This window comes from Lepus europaeus, chromosome 12 (assembly GCF_033115175.1).
Source record: "Lepus europaeus isolate LE1 chromosome 12, mLepTim1.pri, whole genome shotgun sequence".
NCBI classification, from domain to species: domain Eukaryota; kingdom Metazoa; phylum Chordata; class Mammalia; order Lagomorpha; family Leporidae; genus Lepus; species Lepus europaeus.
The window spans coordinates 60,018,236-60,037,415 of NC_084838.1; the positions used below are offsets into that span (position 1 = coordinate 60,018,236).

General features: G+C 43.1%; 1 protein-coding gene across 1 annotated transcript in view; it reads left to right on the top strand.

Annotated features, from left to right (window-relative positions):
- Positions 1-19,180, top strand: part of TTC39B (tetratricopeptide repeat domain 39B) — a 134,518-nt gene that overhangs the window by 68,592 nt on the left and 46,746 nt on the right. The window contains exons 3-6 of the mRNA XM_062208220.1: positions 7,896-7,994; positions 14,308-14,418; positions 16,518-16,649; positions 17,652-17,728. Coding sequence (XP_062064204.1) covers positions 7,896-7,994; positions 14,308-14,418; positions 16,518-16,649; positions 17,652-17,728 — 419 coding nt within the window. The remainder of the gene's footprint in view (positions 1-7,895; positions 7,995-14,307; positions 14,419-16,517; positions 16,650-17,651; positions 17,729-19,180) is intronic.

Consider the following 19,180-nt stretch of genomic DNA (forward strand, 5'->3'; position numbering starts at 1 on the left):
ATTAAATTTAAATTGATTTTACCAATTATGTGAATTAGGGGGAAAGTATGAAGAAAAATAGCTATAAACTTTTCATCTGTAAAGTAGTTCTACTTAGTGATTAAAAAGTAGAGCAATATTCAGGTCAATAATAAAAAGACAATAATTAATTTAAAATGGTAAAATAGGGGCTGGTGCTGTGGCACAGTGAGTGCTACAGTGCTGGAACCTGCAGTGCCGCCATCCCATATGGCGCAGGTTCAAGCCTGGCTGTTCCGCTTCTGATCCAGCTCCCTGCTAATGCACCTGGGAAAGCAGTAGAAGATGGCCCAAGTCCTTGGGCCCCTGTACCCATATGGGAGACCTGGAAGAAGCTCCTGGCTCATAGCTTTGACCTGGTCCATCCCTGGCTATTATGATCATTTGGGGAGTAAACCAGCAGGTGAAGGGTCTCTCTCTCTCTCTTTCTCTCTCTTTCTCTTCCTCCCTCCCTCTCTCCCTCTCTCTTCCTCTCTCCTTCTTTCCCCCCTCTCCCTCCCTCTCTGTAACTATGGCTTTCAAATAAATAAACACATCTTAAAAATTTTTTTTAAATGGTAAAATAATCTTAATAGACACTTCTCCAAAGATGGACAAATGGCCAATAAGTACCTAAAACATTTACAATATTATTAGTCATTTGACAAATGCAAGTCAAAACCACAATGAGGCATCACCATACCCACCAAAATGGACAATAATATGTGTTAGCCAAGTTGTAGAGGAATTGGAACTGTCATGCATTATTGATAGAAAGACAAAATCATACAGCCACTTTGGAAAACAGTCTGGCATTTTTTTAAAGTGTGAAACAGAAATGCCATATGGTTTCAGAATTCCAGTCCTAAGCATATACCCAAGAGAAATGAAAATGTCCACATAAGAACTTGTATACACATGTTAATGGTATTATTCATAAGGGCCAAAAAGTAGAAATAATCCATGTACATCAACAAATGAAATAATAAACAAAATGTGGTATGGCTATGAGGTGGAATATTATTTGGTAATAAAAATGAATGAGGTCTGGGGCTGGTGCTGTGGTGCAGTGGGTCAACACCCGGGCCTGAAGCGCCAGCATCCCATGTGGGTGCTGGTTCTAGTCCTGGCTGCTCCACTTCCAATCCAGCTCTCTGCTATGGCCTGGGAAATCAGTACAAGATGGCCCAAGTCCTTGGGCCCCTGTGCCCGCGTGGGAGACCCGGAAGAAGCACTTGGCTCCTGGCTTCAGATTGGTGTAGCTCCGGCTGTTGCAGCCAATTGGGAGTGAACCATCGGATGGAAGACCTCTCTCTCTCTCTCTCTCTCTCTCTCTGTGCTTCTCCTCTCTCTGTGTAACTCTTTCAAATAAATAAATAAATCTTTTAAAAAAAAATGAATGAGGTCATGTAAGATGTTACAACAAAGAATAACCTTCAAAATAAGTGAAAAAAGCCAGTTATGAAAGACCACATATTATATGATTCTGCAGATATGAAGTGTCCAGAACAGGCCGATCAATACACACAGAAAATAGATTAGTAATTGCCTAGTACTAGAGATGGTAGGAGGAATGAGGAGTGACTGCCAATGGGTTGATACATATCGATGACAATGTTCTAAAATTAGGGCCAGTGCTATGGTGTAGTGAGTTCGCTGGCATCCTATATGGGTGTAGATTCAAATCCTAGCTGCTCCTCTTCTGATCCAGTTTTCTGCTGATGGTCTGGGAAGGTAGTAGAGGATGGCCAGAGTGCTAGGGCTTCTGGTTTCTGGCTTCAGATTGGCCCAGTTCTTGACATTACAGCCATTTGGGGAGTGAACCAGTGGATGGAAGATCTCTCTTTCTCTGTCTTTCCCTCTCTCTGCCTGTAACTCTGCCTCTCAAGTAAATAAATAAATCTCTTTTTTGTTAAAAAAAAAAAAAAAAAAGCTCTAAACTTAGATTGTGGAAATAGTTGTATTTCTTTGTGAATATACTGAAAAATTTCGTTATATTTTTTAAGTGGGTGAATTTTATGGTCTGTGAATTGTACTTTAATAAAGCTGTTTAATAATTTTGGGGGCAGGTGTTTGGTTCAGTGGTTAGAACACCACTTGGGACGACCTCATCCCATATCCAAGTGCTTGGTTTCAGTCCTGGCTCCTCTACTTCTGATTCCAGCTTCCTACTAATATGCCTCCAGGGAGGTAGCAGATGATGGTGCTACATATATGGGAAACCTGGTTTGATTTCTAGGCTTCTGGCTTTGGCTTTGCCTAACTCTAGCTATTGAGGGCATTTGGGGAGTAAACAAGCAGATGGAGGATCCCTCTCCATCTGTCTCTCTGTGTTTCAAATAAAATGTAAATAAGTTAAAAAAAAAAGAAAGAAAAGAAAACTTTTTAAAATTAGAGCATGGCAGGCACCGTGCCTCATTTGGTTAATCCTCTGCCTGCGGTGCCGGCATCCCATATAGGCGCCAAGTTCTAGTCCTGGTTGCTCCTCTTCCAGTCCATCTCTCTGCTGTAGCTGGGGAGGGCAGTGAAATATGGCCCAGGTGCTTGGGCCCCTGCACCTGTGTGGGAGACCAGGGAGAAGCACCTGACTCCTGGCTTTGGATTGGCGCAGCGCCAGCCGTAGTGGCCATTTGGGGGTTGAACCAATGGAAGGAAGACCTTTCTCTCTCTCTCTCTCTCTCTCTGTCTATAACTTTACCTGTCAAATAAATTAAAAAAAAAATTAGAGCAATAAAAACAGGACAAAACAAGGGCATATTTTCTAGCATAGTAATATCTGTAATTGGTATATGGTATATTCTCCTTAGCCTCCATCAACTTATGATCAATATTTTTTACTAGTTAAAAATACATTTCTTGAAACATCTGGGTATAATATCTAAATTATTCTTTGGAGTGAAACAAGTCATTTTATTCAATTAATTTTTTTTTAAATAACTGTGCTTACTTTGGTGATCCAGAGTCTGAAATGGGAGCAGTGTGAAGATCTTACATGGCAATTTTGCAAGGATATATGTACCTAAGTGTAGTATTCATACATTAGAGACCTTTATTGAAAGAGAAAATACCTGAATCATGTGTGGTATATGGTTGTGAAGGTACAATGTTGTAGACAGCAGTTCTCTGCAGATTTTTCTAATAATGTCATGATGTTCTTGTAACCTTACAATGACTGATTCTGAAATTCATAAGTAAGAATTAAGGTGTAATGAGCCTCCCCCCTTCCCCCAAAAAGAAGAAGAGCATTTAATAAAGTAGAAGACTTGCCCCCATGGGCATACAGGCGTTAGAAAGCCAAATAATGAAAATTGTGTGTGTGGCCCAGAATGAGGGGAATTTGAGAGTGGAACAGAATGCTCAGAAACAGGCCGGTGCACATGTGCGCACTTGCTCTGTGTTAGAGATTGCCCTGTAATGCAGCATGCTGATGTACCATAATCATGGAATCATGTCACACATGTATTTATCAGTGAATCAGCAAGACAGTAAAACTGGCTGAGAGCCTTTGGGAACAGACAAAAAAATGTTAGATTTGTCATGTATAAAACTGGTTAATCTGCAAGATAATAAAACTGTAGCCTTACCAGACAAATTATTTGCATATCTCCCTGATCAAAACAATCTCCACGTTAGCACATAATTTTACAGAATAAGACCTTAGCAGTAAAAAGCGAGTCAAATAGAGTTAGATCCCCTAGAGAATGAAACACTATTAGGCAGTGCTCCAGGGTAACCTGAGAAGGACATGCAGCCTTGTTCTTGCCTTATTTTCAAGCTAACAAATAGCTAAAGGATGTTAGTCCTTGTATACCTATATGGGAAAAAGCTAAATTTTATTCACACCATACTCAAAAATGGGCTTTAGATATACTTGTGTGTGTGCTCTTCTATTTTCTCTGTGTTTTTGAAACATTTTTTTTTTAAGATTTATTTTATTTATTTGAAAGGCAGAGTTACAGAGAGGTAGAGGCAGAGAGAGAGGCAGAGGCAGAGGCAGAGAAAGTCTTCCATCTGCTGGTTCACTCCTCAGATGGCTGCACCAGCTAGAGCTGCCTCAATCCGAAGCCAGGAGCCAGGAGCTTCCAGGTCTCCCTCATGGGTGCAGGGTCCCAGGGACTTGGGATACTTTCCACTGCTTTCCCAGGCCATAGCAGAGAACTGGATCGGAAGTGGAGCAGCCGGGACACTGAAACATTTCTTACAAAGAATGAGAAAATAAATTTTTTTAAAAAAAATTTTTGACAAGCAGAGTGGACAGTGAGAGAGAGAGAGAGAGAGAGAGAGAGAGAAAGGTCTTCCTTTTTGCCGTTGGTTCACCCTCCAATGGCCGCCGCAGCCAGCGCACTGCGCTGATCCGATGGCAGGAGCCAGGTGCTTCTCCTGGTCTCCCATGGGGTGCATGGCCCAAGGACGTGGGCCATCCTCCACTGCTTTCCCGGGCCACAGCAGAGAGCTGGACTGGAAGAGGAGCAACCGGGACAGAATCCGGCGCCCCAACCGGGACTAGAACCCATTGTGCCGGCGCTGCAAGGCGGAGGATTAGCCTGTTGAGCCATGGCACCGGCCGAGAAAATAAAATTTTTAAAAGCTTTATTCATTTGAGAGACAGGGACAGAGAACACGTGCTCCTGTCTGCTGGTTTACTTTCCGAATGCCTACAATGGCCGAGGTTGAGCTGGGGCTGAAGCTGGGAGCTGGGAACGTAACCCAGGTCTCCACCGGGGTGGTAACAGCCCAGTTAGTTGAGTCATCCCTGCTGCCTTCCTGTGCCTGCATCATCAGGAAGCTGGGGCTGGGAGTCAAAGCCAGCACTCAGAGGTGGAATGCAGGCATCTCAACTGCTAGGCTAAAGCCTGCTTCCAGAAAATAGGTGCTCAACGAAGGAGAAGACACTAGTTCAAACGCATGACTTCAGTCTGTACCTAAAAACACTGTTGAATACAAAGTCAGTTTGTGGCAGAATGTGTTTATTGTCATGTTACTATAAATCTAAAAATACTGTCGAATTCCTGGAATTTCATGTGTGTGTATAAAAGCATAAAGGATCTAATTTAAATTTTATACGTCAGAAAAATGAATAAAATCTAATAACATCTTATTAACGATGATTACATTCTGCTACATGCCTGTCTACTGTGCCAGACAAAGCTCTGTAATTGTAGCTTGTGTTAAAAGGTAGGCTTCGGCACATGGTAATCTTGATGGGTTTCCTGGAGCATTCAGTGGTTCATGAATCAGGCAGCACTGTTCTGCAAACAGGGCACAAAGGGGAAACTCGTGTGACATGTTTGAAGGAGCCGGACAAATATTTGCTTGGTCAAAGCGAGACGGCCCTACGTCCAGGTTAGTTGGTGGTTTCTGATTGATTACATTTAAGTGTCCTTTGACTGTTTACACTGAGCAGAATTTTGGTTTGCTTACCAAAGAACCTGAGGTGCTGGAGTTGGCTTAGTCTAATGGCCTCCCAGTTAATTGTTGTAGCACTTTGGAACGTGTAATATTTGCCTGGCACAGTATACATGTGTTTATACTTAGTGTTTTATAAGTACGGTATATCAAACCATTGGAGGAAAGATGTAGGCCTTTCGAAGTGAGCTTGGGCAGGGCAGGTTTCTGGTGCACAGATAGGGCACTGCTTGAGATGCCTGCATCTCACATGGGAGACCTGGTTTCTACTTCCTGTCCAGCTACCTGCTAATGTGCACCCTGTGTGGCAGCAGGTGATGGCTCAAGTACTTGAGTCCCTGTCACACACATGGGAGACTTAGGTTGACATCAGAGTTCCTGGTTTTGGCCTGGTGCAGCCCTGGCTATTGAGGTCATTTGGGGAATAAACTAGTGTTTGGAAAGTCTCTCTGACATGTTTCTTTCAAATAAAATCAATAAATTAATTACAATTTTAAAAAATCCTCTTTCTTAAAAAACAGTTGTAAAAAATGATCTTGGTAAAAATTGCAAAAGATTATTAAAAAATGCAATGCACTGTCTTGTATCGTATACTCTAATTAGAAATAAATCTACAAATTTACCCATAAAAATAATGGCATATGGTTTATTTAACAGGTAAAATTTATATAATCTCTGTAGAAGGAAGCTTTTAGTACCCCCTCGCAACCAAACTTTAAGGGAAACTTTGATAACATTGATGAGAATCTTATGGTTAAAGCTAAAGGTCATCAATGAAAGGGGGCATTTTCCCAGTACATTCCAGAGACCCTGTGTTTCCAGCCCTCACAAATGAGTCTTTAAGACAACAGATGGGCAGAGCAGTTTAAAAGGGTAGACAGCCTGTTCAATCTGGGGCGACCTTTCTCTGCTGATAAACAGTTGACAAGTCACTTCCCTGGGGTCTTGTTTATGTAAGCATCCCTTCTGTCCTAGGGAAATGTTTTGTGGTGGAAGGTAACCTGCTTTCAAAGGACACTTACCCTCCTCGGCGGAGTTTTCTTTCTTTCTTTGAAGATTTACGTTGTTTATATGAAAAGCAGATTTACAGAGTGAGAGAGGAAGAGACAGAGAGATTTTTCCATCTATTGGTTCACCGCCCCAGTTCACTCCCCCTGAGCTGGGCCAGGACAAAGCCTGGAGCCAGGAGCTTCATTTGGGTCTCCCACGTAGTTTCAGGGAGCCCAAGCACTTGGGGCATCCTTCACTGCTTTCCCAGGCACAATAGCAGGGAAATGGATGAGAAATAGAGCAGCCGGGACTCAAACCTGCGCCCACATGGGATTCCAGCATTGGATGGCTTTACCTGCTGTGCCACAATGCCGGCCCGGGGAATTTTCTTCTCTCCTACCACCCTGCGCCCAACCCTCTTTGCAAGAACATTGATTGCCGCTTCCTGATGGTAAAATTTATGGAACTTGACAGTCTCTGAGATAAGATGAATGCTGAAATGCTGAATGCATTATATATTACAGGGCACTGGACCCTCTGAAAGGTGGGATATAGTTAAGCTCAACTGAGAGCATTGTATGTCTTAGAACTAAAAAAAGAAAAAAGAAAAGAAATCCCCAAAGGAATAGACAGTACCGCTTTCTGTGCCTCTTCCGTTAATGACTCCAGCTCTTTTTTATGCGATGTGCACTGTTTAGGTGAATGGATGTGGGAGGAGATGGGCAGTTTTATTATAATACTGCACAGGGCTTACTGTAAAAATCTTTCTGCAGGTTTCTTTCCTGGAGTGGCTCTGCCCACCTTGGTTTGTGTCATAGGGCATCTGGATCTCTGATTCTGTAAACCACATGGATGTTCACCTCTGTGTCAGTTTTCCGCTCTCCATGGTGCACATGAAATGGGGAATCAGGCAGTTTATTAGAACCAAAATAACTTATAAAATACATGACTTTGATATTGGGAATTTACCTTCAAGAAATAATCAGGCCAGGTGGGTAGGGGGCACATTATCATAGCTTATAAAAACAAAAACATGGGGGCAACTGCTGTGCCCAGCAATGAGGGACAGGAAGTAAATTACAGTACTTTCCTGCGGTGGAATGCTAGGCAAACACGAGGATAAAACAACTGTGTTTGTTGAGAGGAAATGGGTAAATATAAATATAATATTCCTTTTTAGTGAAACAGATATAACAGTTATCTGTAATACAATTTAAATATCTATAGATTGACTTGGGAGATCTAGAAGGATATATCCGAGTATGTCAATCATGTTTTGTGTACAAAGAAAAAAACAGAAGTGAGTTATTTCGTGGCAGCTGCCCTTCAGAAGTGCTCTACGCACAATGGTAGACTTGTGTTCCTTGATTTCCAACATTGGTAAGACATAGGATCGAGTTGTACAGAATCGCTGGAGGGCTTGTGTTATGGGCTTGTATTTGTGTGGTCTTTCCTTGCTGTACAAAGAAATAACCGCCTCACTCTGCCTTTTTCATTAACAGATCTTCACCTCACTCAGATATGGCAACAGGCAACCTTCACTTTGCATCCTGCGATACAAGACGCACATCCAGACAGCTCGGAGGCTCTCAAGGGAGCAGGTCAGGAGGCGGTGGTGGGGGCACTCCCAGGGTACCAGGGGACAATAGCCCATTTTTGGGGGGAAGGTGATCCTGGTGGACACAGTGCTTTGTACTTGACATGCTAGCAGGGAGGGGGAGGCTGAGGCAGGTGCAGTACCATTTGCAGATTAGAGAAAGGAGAGCAGCAGCTGCTGTGCAAACCAGTGTTACATTAAGAGCAGAAACAAAACAAAATTCAACTTTGGAGACACCACTCCCTTTTGAATCTTTTATCTTAAATTTTTTAAATGATTACTTTTTTGAAAAAATAATTTTTGTCACTTTGAGAGGCAGACAGCAGAGAGAGGGGGAGGAAAGGAAGGAAAATGCTCATTGCAGCCCAGCCCAGGCTGGGGCCAGAGTTGGAAATTCAGTCCAGGTCTCCCAGGTGGGTGGCAGGAACCCAGTTACTTTACCCATCACCACTGCCTCCCAGGGTCTGCATTAGCAAGAGTCTGGAATCAGGAGCCAGAGCCAGGAATAGGAACCGGGTACTCCCATGTAGAGTGGAGGGGCCAGAGCCAGGGACAGGAACCGGGTGCTCCCATGTAGAGTAGAGGGGCCAGAGCCAGGGACAGGAACCGGGTACTCCCATGTAGAGTGGAGGGGCCAGAGCCAGGGACAGGAACCGGGTGCTCCCTTGTAGAGTGGAGGGGCCAGAGCCAGGGACAGGAACCGGGTGCTCCCATGTAGAGTGGAGGGTGTCCTAACTGGCATCTTAAACTGCTAGATTAAATTCCCACCACCACCCCCTCTTTTTTTTTAAATATTTATTTTTATTTATTTGAAAGACAGAGTTACAGAGAGAGGTAGAGACAGAGAGAGAAAGGTCTTTCATCCGCTGGTTCACTCCCCAGTTGGCCACAATGGTTGGAGCTGTGCCAATCCAAAGGCAGGAGCCAGGAGCTTCTTCTAGGTCTCCCACGTGGGTGCAGGGGCCCAAGGACTTGGGCCATCCTCCACTGCTTTCCCAGGCCATAGCAGAGAGCTAGATTGGAAGGACAGGAACCGGCACCCATATGAGATGCTGGCCCTGCAGGCGGTGGCTTTACCTGCTACGCCACAATGCCAGCCCTCTACTGGTATCATATTAAGTATTCTGTTTAATAATCTGCCTTTTAAGCTTAAGATACTGTATCATTCTTCTTTTCGATTAGATGTTTTCCTGCAGTATCATATTTGTTTAATTACTGTTCCTATCCAGCCCATTTTAGAATTGATTTTTGAAATTTTCTTTGTTTCTTTATGAGTTACTAAAGCAACTCCGTTAAGGCAGTTTTATACCACAAAAAAGTGCTTTCCCTAGTCCTTTTGGGCTTATTAAACTTCTAAAGTCAGACAACATTTTGGATTTTGCATTTGAAATTTAGCTACTTGCGAGTGTGTTCGTGATACTCATGTGTTTGGCAGCGTGCCTTAGGGCTGTACCCTCACAACAGACAGAAAGGGTTGAAGAATGGACATGAAGTTAAGACATTTACACTTCCACATTACCTTTTGTCCCCGCTTGTGGAAGCCTCAGTTTTCTTCAGAAAGAAGCATTCCCGTCTCATACTTATTCTCCAAGTCATGTGATGGTTTCCTAGGTAACTACTCCATCAATTATTTACAATGCTGAGGTTGAAAGCTCTAATAACATAAATAGAAATTACAGAAACCAGAAATCAATGAGAGCATGGCGCTCACAGAGAGCAAGGGGCTGGATCTGTAGACTGCACATCTTTAGCATGTGTGTAGTTACTGAAGTCATGAACAGCAACTGCTATTTCCCAGAGAGAGCAAAATGAAAGAGCAGAGAGCGGAGGGAGGGAGGAACCTTCAGGAACACAGACAGTGGAGGAGCAGGAGCTACAGAGATGCGTGTGTGAGGGAGGAAGACCGGAGGAGATGGTGGCCACAGAGGGTTTGGGGAGGGCTGAGTTATGGAGTCGGGTCAGCAGAGCCAGGGCTTGCAAAGATGTCTGCTCCAGTACGTGGTGGGAAGTATCCATCCTTTTGTTTTGAAGTTGGGTTCTCAGAGACCCAGCGAGGAGGGCTTCAGGAAGGTTGGGGCAGGAGCCAGGTTCGGTGGTGGAAGGTGAGTGGCTGGTAGGGAAGGAGAAGAGTAAGTGCCAACTCTCTCGAAGCTCTTGTGTGAAAGAAGGGGTGGACGTGGTGTGTTAAGTTTATCTGCAGATTTCATAGCTTTTTTTCTTCCAGAAAACTAAACAATAAAAATTCCTGCTCTGCGTTTTAATCAGCAGTCTTCACAGGCATGTGCACAACCAGCACGTATTGCAGGGCCGCCTGCAAGGATGGTTGGATGTGGAGCCAAGCTTGGATGTGGACAGGAAGTGTGTGGGTGTGGTTCTTGTGTGATTAAGCTGCCCGGGAACTAAAGCATCTTAGCTGATGTGTTCCTCCTCAGTCACAGGTCCCACTGGGAGGACACTGGGCCACATCAAAGATGAGGCAAGGGACTCAGGCAAGATACACAACTTCTGAAGGTCATTGGGCAAGAGAAGGGCACTGTTGACTTCCGATTTCAGTGCAGGAACTTTTCCTTCCATCCCACTAGGCTTGAAGGGTGTGCCACGTTGATGAGATTCTTGCTAGATACTTGGCTGTTGTAAAATAGCCTTGCTCACCACACCAGTCTGTTTGGACAGGTGCAGTGGGGCCAGAATTCCAGGGCATGGAGAGGTGAAGAGGTCCAACTTTCTATGGCACGTGTGGGCAGCCAGTCTGGGTTCTTAATCTGAGGAGGTGGTAAGATGATCATGTTTTGGGAAGAGAAGAGCAGTCTGGGAATGGTATCCAAGGTGAATTAAAGCAGCGTTAATATGATCTGGGTACTTATTGGGCCCACCCCAGGTTTACTGAGGCAGACTGAGAGTGGCGCCCAGCAGTCTGCTTAGCAAGCCCTCCAGGTGCGTCTAATGCACACTGCAGTTTGAGAAACAGAAAGAAGGAATAGTCAGGAGTAGTCAGGGGTGTGTTTCAGAATTCAGATTGGAAGTGATGGAAGAGGAGCGAGAGCCTTCGAGAGATGCTTGAAAAGGACTTGAGAAGGACTGGCCAAGATCAGAGTTGCTCTCCCACTCCTTGCAGAATATGTGGTAGCACAGCCGTTCTGAAGGGGTTGATGGTGGCAGTTCCAGGTGAACTGCATGGTAAATCACTCATAGAGGTTGAATTTGCCTTGTGTGCAGGTGCTGAACTCCCCCTTTGTTTATCTCTCTGAGCTGGAGCAGGTGAAATACACAGGTGTAGTATATCCTCCCACACTGTAGTGTGGCCAGCTGAGATGCAGAGGTGATGGCTTGTTTGGCAAGGGGACTGGTATCTATTCTTAGTCCATTTCCTGGTAATAAAGGAAGAGCTGTAACCTTAGAGAGAACAGGTGGCAAGTAAGAGTGGAAAATCTAATACATAGTTAAAGGGAAGGGGCCATGAGAAAGGGAGTGAGGATTTCTGAGCCAGTGTGTTTCTTTGTTCTTAGAATAAAATCCATCTTCTCTCACTGGTGGTTTTGGTTGCTTGTGTTCTGTTCTTATTTCCCCCTGCTCTCTGCCTTAGTCGCCTCGTTCCCAGCTTGGAGATTCCCATGGTGGCTGCACTGTACTGCACTCAGGTGCCACCTTTTGGAGAGCTTTTCATGACTGTTCGTTAACATTGGACCTCTAAGCACCCATCCCTTCCGAGCCAGGTTCTGTCCCAGACTTCTTATCCCAAGCTGGGGTGATTTAGTTAGTGGTCCACTTGTACAAGTCTGCCTTTCCTTCCCTAGTAGAATACAAGCTCCTTGAGAGCCTGTAATCCTGTGTCTTGTTCATTGCTCTATTGCTGGCACCTAGAAGGGTGCCTGGCATATATTTAGCACTCCAGAAACATGAACTTTCCGATGTAAAAAATTAGGTTTTCTTCAAAGAATGCTGATATGTATTTGTGAAAAGAAGACCAATGCAAAGGGAACACATGTGCCATAGTAAATTAGGAGTGAATTCAAAGGGATTGAGGCAAGGGGACGTTTTTAAAGGCAAAAATAAGGAGGATCACATCAGATGTTTTGAAGCATTTCAGTCATTGTACTCAATGATTAATAACCAGGGGGACATCAGTGTAAGGTTGAACAGAGTTGCTGGGCAGATGTCCTTGTGGAACTACTTTTTATATAAAGCTGTGCTGGCTTCTGTGTATTGTGGATCTGGCAGAGTCTTTTGTAAGAGTTCCTGTGAGGCAATCACTTGCAAGAACACTTCCATCATAATCCCCTGGCTTTATTTATTTTTATTAGTGTTGACATAAGGGACTCCATTTTGATTCTGACAACTTTACATTTCTTTTACAAGTTGAATGAGAGGCAACATTGTGGCACAGTGGGTTAAACCACTACCTGTAATGCTGGCATCCCATTGGAGTCTTGATTTCAGTTCTGGCTACTTTGCTTCCAATCCAGCTTCCTGCTAATGCACCTAGGAAGTCAGCAGATGATGCTCCAAGTGCTTGGTCCCTGCCACTCATGTGGGAGGCCTGGATGGAATTCCTGGTTCCTGGCTTTGGCCTTACTCAGCCTTCAGGCATTTGTGAAGTGAACCAGCAGATGAAAGATCTCTCTCTCTCTCCCCCCTTCCTCTGCTGTCTCTGTCATTCTGCCTTTCAAATTAATTGGTTAAATAATAAATTTTTAAAAAGTTGAATTCTGGGTAAAGATTTGATGGCGGGGTAGGTAATGGAGATAAGAAGATAGGGATCTGTGGGCTCTGGGCAGCACATGAGAGCTAACTGGGACTAGGCGGTGGGAGAAAAATAGGATAAATCAAGAGAGGTTCAGGAGGTGATACGGAAGCTGGTGATGGACTGATAATGGAAGGTATTAAGCAACTTCCTTGTAAAGTTCTACCTATAAGCTTGTGGCATTCTCATTTGACCTCTTCATTTCCTGGAAAGCAGCTTCTAGCTCTCCGGCTGCTGCCCCTCTGTTAAGAGCTTGTTTCAGGTCTGCTATACCCGAGGGGAGAGGTACCTTAAATTCTAAGCAAATTCTCTCTCTACACAGAGCAGTGCCACCCACTCACCCCTCTAGTCACCATGTGCTATGTTCTAGGTACTGCTGCAGGCCCTGGTGGGACAGCAGTGACTGAAACCACCTCCTTGTATTTATATTGTGGAGAGGGAAGTCAGACAATATGTCCATAAGTACTTCACATGCACAAGAAACTTTTGGATGATAATGGGTGGTGTGGAGAGAAAGCAGTGAGATTTTTTTTGGGGGGGTGGGAGGGGCCGGTCAGGCAGGCTGCTCTGAGTTGGTGCAGCATTAGCTAAGATCTGTGTAACCGCAGGACCCATAAGGAGACCTGGGAGCAGAGCGTAGTTGCATGGGTTGCCTTCAGAGCTTATTTCTGATAGATGAATAGCTGAAGTGGGATTTTGCTTTCATGCTTCACACAATGAGTTTAAACAGTATGTGGCATGAAAACTCAACTTTTCAAGTTTATTTTGTTAAGATTTTTGTTTGCCAAATCAGCCTGTTAGCTGGGGAGGAGGTTGGGCAAGGGGTCCAGGTTCTCTTCTGCCATACATGATAGAATTCTAGGACAAGACATAAAGGTTAGCAGAGGAATATGGCTTATTAGCAAAGCAGAGTGCACGTTCCAGAGTAGGTTGCCACCCATGGAATTTGAGGGCAACCCTTTATGTGATCTACCAGCATAGGAGCTGGTGCTTGGGTAGAGTTTTCCAGGAAAGCGTAGGGATTTCCAGTGATTTGGTGACTGCCCAATTTCTGGCCTTTTAAGGAACTCTCAGAAGTATCATGGCATCAGGTGCATGATGGGAGTGTTAGGCATGATAATTTTATTATAATATTATAATAGGCATAAGTGATAGTGAGAACATGGCCAACAGCCATGTTGGATATTTTCAACAAGCACTGGTTCTGGGCAGGAGTTTTTTATGCTACAACACTGGCCCTGGGGTCTTGCTTTTTATAGGGTAAAGGGTACTGCTCAGGGCAGGGCCTGATTGATTCAAAAGAGGCAGGGATTGGGGTGGGGCTGCTGTGCGTGTAGTGGTCTCTAGGAAGGTGTCGTGGTATCTGGTGCATGATGGAAAAGTGGGGCTTAGTTGCATGATGAGGGGTGGATGTGCCAAGCATGGAAGGTGATGGGATTTAGACCATGTGCATGGTTTGGGGTTGGCAGTCCTTAGCTCTTTGTCCCTCCCTGGCTCCCTGCCCTGCATACCTAACTTGGACAACTTACTAATAGAAAAGCAATGAAATTCAGTGTATTTGTTTCTTGATCTTCAGTTCATCATCAGCCAAGGTGGACCTCAAGAGTGGCCTAGAAGAATGTGCAATGGCCTTGAATTTATTTCTAAGTAACAGATTTACAGATGCCTTAGAATTGCTTCGTCCATGGTAATTAACTTTAATAAACACTTTTCAGATGCTTCTGATAGTTCTTTGATGTTGTGCTTATGAGTTAATTTATCTGCTTCCATCTGTTTATAAGATAATTTGACTGAGACTATTACTGTCGGTGTTTTAAAATTCAGCTAAGAATTCTGTCTTTTCAAATTTTGTAAGTAGAAGATTCCTGATTCTTTTTCAACTTTTCATTTCCATGCTTGCTAAAATGTTGTCATCTTCTGTAGTTTTATAGGACTTCAATTTTATTTCTTCAGTGAAATTTATCGTTATTACTGTTCCTCTTAAATATCACTAAGAAAAATTTCCTTTGAAACAAGGAGAGGATAAACTATGTTAATCTTAATGCTAAAAAGAAATTTAAGATAAGAATTTTATTGGGATTCCCTATTTATGTGACAAATTAATTTAATTTTCATTAATAGGACCTGTTAATGTTCAAACGTGGCAACAAGACCCATGCTCAGCCTTGTTTAGCGCCCTTACCTTGACTAGTCACCAATTCTACAGTGACTGTAGCTGGACAGGAATAATCTACATTGTACCTTCTAGCACAGTCACTTTCTGGATGAAGTTTGCACCTCCCGTAATGATTTTCTAGAACATTACTTGGATACCTAACGAGGACTCCTTTCCTTCCTTTGATCTGACTCTAGTCATTGCCTTTGAATCTCAGAGGTTCATTTACCTCCTGAGGAGCTGCTGGGGGTAATTCCATTAGGATTTGGAATAGTTGTGAGCATGATTATTTTAGTATTTCAGAAGCTAAGAACCAGTGATAAAATAGATGAGGCCCTAGTCGAAGGTAGTTGATTCACAACCTCCCCTCTGCCTGTTTCCTGCCTTTTTCCTCTCCCCTCCCTCTTAGTCCCTCAGTCTCTCACCCTCCCCTTTGTCATGTGTGCCTTCCCCTACTCCCCCCTCTATCTCATTTGTTTTTTATTCATGCAAATCTCCTCTGCCACTGACACCTACTGGCTGGAGATAATATGCAATGAAAATAAGTGATCAGTATTGTTTTTATATAATCTGATCAGGTTTTATATACTCTGGTGTTTATGCATGTTTCACTGTTAAAAATACTACTCCCCTACCCCCTTCTGTAGTTAAAAATGTGAGGTTTAGAACCACAATTAGTGATTGACTTTGGGCTGCTCTTATTCCTCATGGGTCTTTTGCACAGGCAGGCTCCTCATCACTCAGGACAACCTGCCGATGACCCAAGGATGTCTGGACAGTTTCTGTGCCTGAGTGTAGTCTATGAAACAGCAGGCTGTCGTGCGTTCATATTTAAGTTAAAAACTCAACCCTGCCTTGACATTTTAGACATCCTAGATAATTAATATAAGAGATTTTGAGAAAGTAGTGAGGTTTTCACAGCCCGTGAGTCTGGATGTCTGATTCATCCAGAACTTAATTCATACCCTTAGAATCCTGAAGTAATTCTCATTGATAACTTGGTCATTTGAATTATCAAGAACCTTAGACAGGAATATCAGATAATGTGATTAGATTATGGCATTATCTAAGCTAAGATTTGCCTTCGTCAGGGTCCCTGATCTTGATTTACTGCAAAAATCTTGCTTGCTCTTGGCCTTTGCCTAGGAAGGTGGGGAGATGATTTTTAAATGAGTCTTTACCTTTCAAGAAACATATCAGAATCTTCCCATCACAAAATACATCTCCAGAAGCCTTTGTTTTAGCATTAACTTCAGACCTATTGACCTTACACTGTCCTTTGTTCAACTGGAAAATACTGGTTTGCCTTGAAACCTTTCCTGGACAGTGAGTCTGCAGGCTGCCCCCTAGTGCTGAAACAGGGAATAGCACATTGTCCACTTCAACCTGGAACATTTTGTTCTGTGTGGGTATAGTATAAATGGGAAAGTCCTTGATACTTGAGTTCTTAAGAGCATGCTTTTCATAGTCCATGTCATTTCCATGATTTTGATAGAGGAGTCAAGGCTATACCTGTGGAAGTCAGGACAAGCATTTCTTTTAGAGCTTCCTTTGACTGGTATCAGTGAAAGGCTGGAATGCTTCTTCTGTGGAAGTGAAATGCACTAATTCCCTGTTTTTTTTTCCCCAAGGGCTAAGGATAGCATGTACCATGCGCTGGGCTACAGTACCATTGTGGTGTTGCAGGCTGTCATGACCTTCGAGCAACAAGACATCCAAAACGGCATTTCTGCCATGAAGGACGCTTTACAAACCTGCCAAAAGTATGCCTGAGACATGAGAGACTTGAGAGAGGATGCCACACCTTCCCGTCTGTGTGACAGCATGCATGCTGTTTGCCCCTCCGAGAGCTCTAAGTTGAAGTTGGCCACTGTTTGTTAGAGAAAAGAGCTCAGCTTCTCAGCTGCCTGACCCCTTACAGTTTTATGAAACAGAGTTAAAAAAAAAACTCCTATCAGGAATTAGAGTATGATTCCTGTTTGGCATTCAGACCTCTCAGTTTTCTTTCTGATTGTTTGAGACCTGACCTACAGAGAGCTTGAGAGAGATTGCAGTGGGGGTTAGCAGCAGGCAGCTCTCAAGGGCCACCTGTGGGTGAGATTAGGTACTGCAGGTCAGTCCATGCCAGGCCAAGCCAGCAGCACCTTGTTTGACTTAGGAGATCCTCCAATTCAGATGGGAATGTTTTCATTTGTTTTTAGAAGGACACATTTGAAAATTTCTGGCTGGTCAAAATGAGATGGCATTTTGCTTTTATTTGAAGCTTTACTCTGTATAGATAGGAAGAACCCAGTAAAAGCTATTATTAGCGTTGAATTTTAACATGGTTGAGACTCCTTGCTCATGTGATGAGGTTGCAAACCCCTCCAATGAAGAGAGTTTCCAGCTGTTGTACTGTAACTCCATTTTTGCCCATGGAGGCTCTTGCTGCAGAACTAATGATCTGAGCCATAGAGATGAAGGACAATGCTTTGCGAGTTTGATGCGCACTGGCATGAGGGTTTAGCCACAGGACAAACAGGGATTAGGTGAACAAGGATTGGGTGGCCAGAAGTTGCCAGCCTAGTCCTAGGTGCTGGGAGTTGCAGTCTTGGGACAGGGTGGTCTCTGCCCTCCAGACTTTAGGGTTTAGGGTTCCAGCTAGGTGACTCTGGTGTGACTGGGACTGAAGTGAAGGTCAAGTGAAAATGAGCTCAGTCTGATTTGTTTTTGTATTTTTTTCTTTTTATTTCCCATCTCCCCTTTTGTTTATTTATTCAATGCAGGTACAGGAAGAAATGCACAGTTGTAGAATCCTTTTCAAGTCTTCTCTCTCGAGGGTCACTGGAGCAGCTGAGTGAAGGTGAGAGCCATTTGGAAGATTTTTTTTTCCTTTCTTTTAAAAATCAGAAAAAGAAAGTGATCATTTTCATGAAGTTCAATACTGAAGTGGAGAAAGTACCTGGGAAGCCTCAGCCTTATTCATCTCACACGGCCACCAGGAGCCATCACTACAAACAGTTGGTTTTGAGGCTTGGCTGACTTTTCTGTGTACAAATACAAACATATGCATAAAGCACACAGGGTTTTTGTTGTGGTTTATGTATTGTTTATTTTTATAAGCATAGGCTCACATAATGCATGTTACTGTACAATGTGATTTTGACATTGATTTATTCCTAGGTTGGTACATGTGAATGTGCTTTGTTCTGTTGAGCACTTATGTAGTATCCCATAGGATGAGAGTACTGTAATTTACTTGTTCTATCTCTGTTGGGGAACAGTTAATATTCTTTTGAATTCTTCACTGTTAGCTGTCCTAGAGTCTTGTACATATGTCTTTATATATTTTTTCTAATCATATCATAAGGGAGATTCCTGAAAATGGAATTACTGGGTCTCAGGGTTATAAAATTTAAAAATATTCATAGATATTGCCCAATTTTTTCCTCCAAAGACTTGGGTCAGATTGTATTCTTACTATCCATCTATGAGATCTTTCAGTTTTTGATAAACCATTAAAATTTTATTCTAAGGTAAAAGTAATTTTGATATCCTTTAAACAATGATAATGTTTCACAACATGAAGGATGCTTGATTTGTAGGCATTTAGGAATATTCAAGAATCCAGGGATGGCTATCACCCTCTAATCAGATGAATGGGAGGAAATGACTCCTGTTGTCAACTGCTTGATGTTACCACTGAGGTCTGGGTGGAAGTTTCATGTTCAGCTCTAGTCAGAATGGTTTACAAGAAAGGAGCAAGTGAACAATCTTGTGGAAGAAACATAGGTCCTTGGAACGTGACTGTTTTAGTGTAAAGCTTCTATCTTTTCCAAGAAAATTTGTACCGGTGCTGTCATTGTAAAGCTTGTTCTCTGGAAGAGGTAGGCATGGCTGATTAAAGCAAGAGCAGTTCTGAATACTACTGTCAGAGTCCTTCCTCATGGCCAAGTGTGGGTTAAATATATATATATATCTCATATATATATCTCAAATATATATATATTTTTATATCAGTTTTAGGAAGAATAGTTTTGATGTAAGTATAATTAATTAAAAAATAACAGCATGTTATGTTTTTTAAAGTACTTTATGTGTCAGATGCAATGCTTGGTGCTTTCCTTAATATTTACCAGTATAATCTGTGTAACGTCTTTATAGAGTAGAAGCTGATGTTCAGAGAAGTTAAACAAATGGCCAGCCACGTATCAGAGCTGGTTTAGACTTGGTCAGACTTTCCCTAAACTACACCTCTTTCCATGTTTCCTACACTCTATTCTGTAGGCAGGCAAAAAAGGGCAAGAATGTGTCC